The following is a 3,996-nucleotide window of genomic DNA, read 5'->3' on the forward strand; positions in this document are numbered from 1 at the left end:
ATATTACATAATAAAATAATATTGAAGCTATTTTAATGATTGTTACTATGTTTATTTATTTTTATATATTTGCTTATGGCATTAATTTTGTTTTGTTAAATATCTTAATAAATAATGGAAATATAGAAATTTAATTAAGTTATTTATTTTTGTAAATAAATAGATATTAATTTAATTATTTAAATTAATAAAGATATTTTGTTTTTTGGAAAATAGCAATGTATTAAATACTTTTTAAATTTCTTATTTTTATTATTATTAAAATTATTTTATGTATAATATTTTATATTAATCTTCTTATATTTAATATAATCAAGATATTCCTAAAATTTATAAATTTAAATTTATTTAAGAATTTTATATTTGTATTTTTAATAAAGATAAATGTAGAATAACTAAACTTAAAAAATAAATTGTTGTAAACTATCAAGAAAAAAATTATTATTATTAATATAAAAAATATTGAAGTTATTTATTGCTTAATTTTTTATTTATTTAATTTTTATCTTATAGATATATCATATAAAAATATATCCTTAGTTTTAAATAATTAAAAATTCTATTGTTATTAAATATTTTTATATATAGGTATAATTTTATTACTTGTCTATATTGCATTTTTATTTTTAATAACTTTATTAAAAAAGGCTATTAAAATAAACATATTTTATTTCAAATTTTTTAATTCAAGTATTACCAAATTATAATTACTTATAAATTGAAAATAATAGAATTTATATTTTAAATTAGAAAATAAATCTTTTTTTTTTAAATGAGTTATTTAAAAATAAAGCAAAAAAAATGAAAAAGCATGAGCAAGTAATATATGGAGTTATCTTCAGTATTTTTTTATTTATTTTTTAACTAAAAAAAATATTTCTATCATTTGAAATCTATTTATATTTTACAAAAAATATATATATATATATTTATTTATATTGAATTTTGGATAGAATTTATTTTATTAAATTATATTTTATTTAATATTTATAGATATTATTATTAATAATATATTATATTATTTTATAAGGTATTAATTAAATATATTATTATTATATTTAATTTTATATTTTATAGATTAAATAATGTAAATATCTTTTAATTATTTTATAAATTTTTAAAATTGAATATAAAATTTTTATTATTTAATTCAGACAAAATACATACTTTTATATTGAATAAGTTACTTATGCTGATATTTTGTAGAAATTTTATGGAAAATTTTATATTTTTAACCAATAATTTGTTTATTTATTTAATGATTTTTGTTTTTTTTTTTTTAAATGAAAATATTATAAATTATAGAAAAATATAATGAGGGTTTAGAAGTTAAAGTTATTATTAATAAAATAAAAGCAAAAATAGAAAATAAATGATATATGTTACATAAGAAGCTTAATTAAATAATAAAAAATTACTTTATTTAAATAAAAAATAAATTTTTAAAATATGTTTTTTTTACACAAAAAATAAAGATATATAAATATATATATATATTTTTTGAAATAAAATAATTATTTAAAAAAATAATTAAATATAATTATAAATGTCAGATTAAATATTTAATATACCAAAATAATAATACGAGTTTAACAAAAATTAAGACGTAAAAATTAAATACACACTTTTTTAATTATATATAAAAAAATATTATTATTTAAAGGCAATATACATTAAAAATTAAAATTAAATTAATTTTGTTTTTGATGAATATACAGAAGATTTTTAAGAAAGTATGAGAGCTGATTTTGAAGCAAAAACAGAAGTAATAAAAATATGAACACCTATAAACTAAAAATAAAATAGTTAGCGAAAAACTAACACAGTATTAAAGAAGTTAATTCTATTAGATGGAGAAAAAATAAATAAAATGTATAACTATTTTTTAGTCTTTTTTAATTTTTATAAAAGGAAATAGAGTCGAATGCAAAATTGATAGAATGGGAAGATGGAACATATCATCTTTTAATCGGAAACTAATATTTTTAGGTATAAGGATAAAGTTTTAAAGGTGAATTATGCACTTAATATGGAGTAATTATGACTAAATTATCATTATTTTTTTTTTTTTTTTAAAGGATTAATAAATAGTCCCATAAATTTAACTGAAGAAAATATACAAATTAAAAAAGGACAACTTTTGAGTATAACAAAACAATAAGCATTTTAAAAATTTAAAAATAAAAATTTGTATATAAAATGTAATATATATTCTAATAAAAAAATTTAATTCTAAAATAAAATTATTTACTTATTGATAATAATTTTTTTATTAAAGATTTTTATAATAAAATATAAATAATTTTTTTTATAATAAATATTTTTTTTAATATCGTATATATTTATTTTTATTTTTAAATTAAAAATAAAGAAAACACATATATATTTGTTATATATTTTTCAAACTTTATTGCCTTTATAAAATACTGATCCTTAATTTCTTTCACCTAGTTTATTTCCTTATATATATTTTAAATGGTATTCAAAATCTTCCATATCTTATAATTCATGACATATTAATTCTTCCTTTATTCTTATTTATTTATTTATTTATTTATAACAAAAAAATATACTTGCTTTGCCTATTTATCTATATTTTTCTTGAAAAATTTTTATGCGCAGATTATTATTATAAATATTAAGGCTAAGTTTTTAAAATACTAGATTTTTCAGAATTTTAATTTATTTTAGGTAAATTAACTTAATTAATTTAATTCATTTCATAAATATTTTAATTATACAAACCAGTACTTTTTAAAATAAAAATATTAAAATTAAAACAAAAATTATTATATAAAAAGTAAATTGCTTAATAATATATATAATAACAATTAAAATAATAAACTATTGAATTTAAGGAAAAATTGATATTTATTCACTAACTTTCTATAAAGGACTTTAATTTTAAGAGTTTGTTTAACTCATTTATTTACTATTCATTGAATGTTGAGTCAATATTAATTTTTTTAAAATTTTAGAAGGTTAACTCATTTCTTTAATAAGTTTCCAATGATTAAGTTATTATCCATCTAATGAATAATCTTTTACCTTTAATTATTAATTTTAAATAAATATATTTATTTTTAATTTTTTTTTTTTTAAATATTTTTTACTCTTCTAAATTTAACTGGCCTTTCTCTCATATTTAAATTACCATAAACATTCATTACATCGTTTCTATTTACAAAATCGGAAAAGTATTCTTTATTAAATTTTATTTTATTTTTAATTATATTTTTTTTTAGTTATTATAACCTAATTTTTTATTAAAAGGTGAAGATTATCCATCTAATAATTTTTAATAATCTTCACTAAATTTTGCTCTTTCATTAATTTATAAGTCTATTGTTCCTATATCCGATTTTACATGTGAAAGAATACTTTTAATATAATATAATAAATATAATTAATTTTTATATTTTTAAAAGAAATAAATTATTAGAAATTTATATTTTATTACTTATAAATAGGAGGAGGAGTAATTTTTTTTACATTAAAATATTCTTTATTTTAATGTTATGTATCTTCCTTGCTAAAAATATTATAGGTTTGTCTATTTACTAATGAAAGTTTTTATCCTTAACTATCTTTTCTATCTCCAATATAAGGATTATTATAAGATAATTAATCTTCTTTTCCATATTTGAGTTTAAAAAACGATGGGCTTTCTTTACTTACTCCAATTCTATTTTCAATAATTTTTTTACCTTCTTTCTTTGTTACAGGAGAATCTGAAATATTACTATATTTTCCTTATAAATAGGTTGGCATATCACCTGAAATAAAACCAATTAATCTAATTTGTTTTTGGGTGTATTGTTTTCTGTATTAGGGTTAGAATTTGTTGTGGTCATTTTTATTTAAATTGTTTTTTTATATTCTTTCTTTATTATGATTTTATTGCGTCTTTTTTTGTATTTTAATTTATTTATATTTTTTATTTATTATATTACTTTTTAAAATAATTTATATATTGTGTATATTTACATATATATG

General features: G+C 14.4%; 1 protein-coding gene across 1 annotated transcript, besides 6 other annotated features; it reads right to left on the reverse strand. All coding sequences in view use genetic code 6, as the record gives it.

Annotated features, from left to right (window-relative positions):
• The first annotated feature begins 479 nt into the window (after positions 1-479).
• Positions 480-511: a microsatellite.
• Positions 512-971: 460 nt separating this feature from the next.
• Positions 972-1,027: a microsatellite.
• Positions 1,028-1,405: 378 nt separating this feature from the next.
• Positions 1,406-1,450: a microsatellite.
• Positions 1,451-2,359: 909 nt separating this feature from the next.
• IMG5_169240 (hypothetical protein) lies at positions 2,360-3,932 on the reverse strand (the record flags this gene model as incomplete). Its single annotated transcript, XM_004029915.1, has 6 exons — positions 2,360-2,533; positions 2,574-2,750; positions 2,846-3,048; positions 3,114-3,202; positions 3,256-3,380; positions 3,461-3,932. Coding segments are annotated over 6 exons (1,197 nt in total), but the record flags the coding sequence as incomplete, so codon positions are not given.
• Positions 3,069-3,111: a microsatellite.
• Positions 3,211-3,249: a microsatellite.
• Positions 3,918-3,951: a microsatellite.
• The last annotated feature ends 45 nt before the right edge of the window (positions 3,952-3,996 follow it).

Source organism: Ichthyophthirius multifiliis (assembly GCF_000220395.1).
Source record: "Ichthyophthirius multifiliis unplaced genomic scaffold scaff_1120509251251, whole genome shotgun sequence".
NCBI lineage: Eukaryota > Ciliophora > Oligohymenophorea > Hymenostomatida > Ichthyophthirius > Ichthyophthirius multifiliis.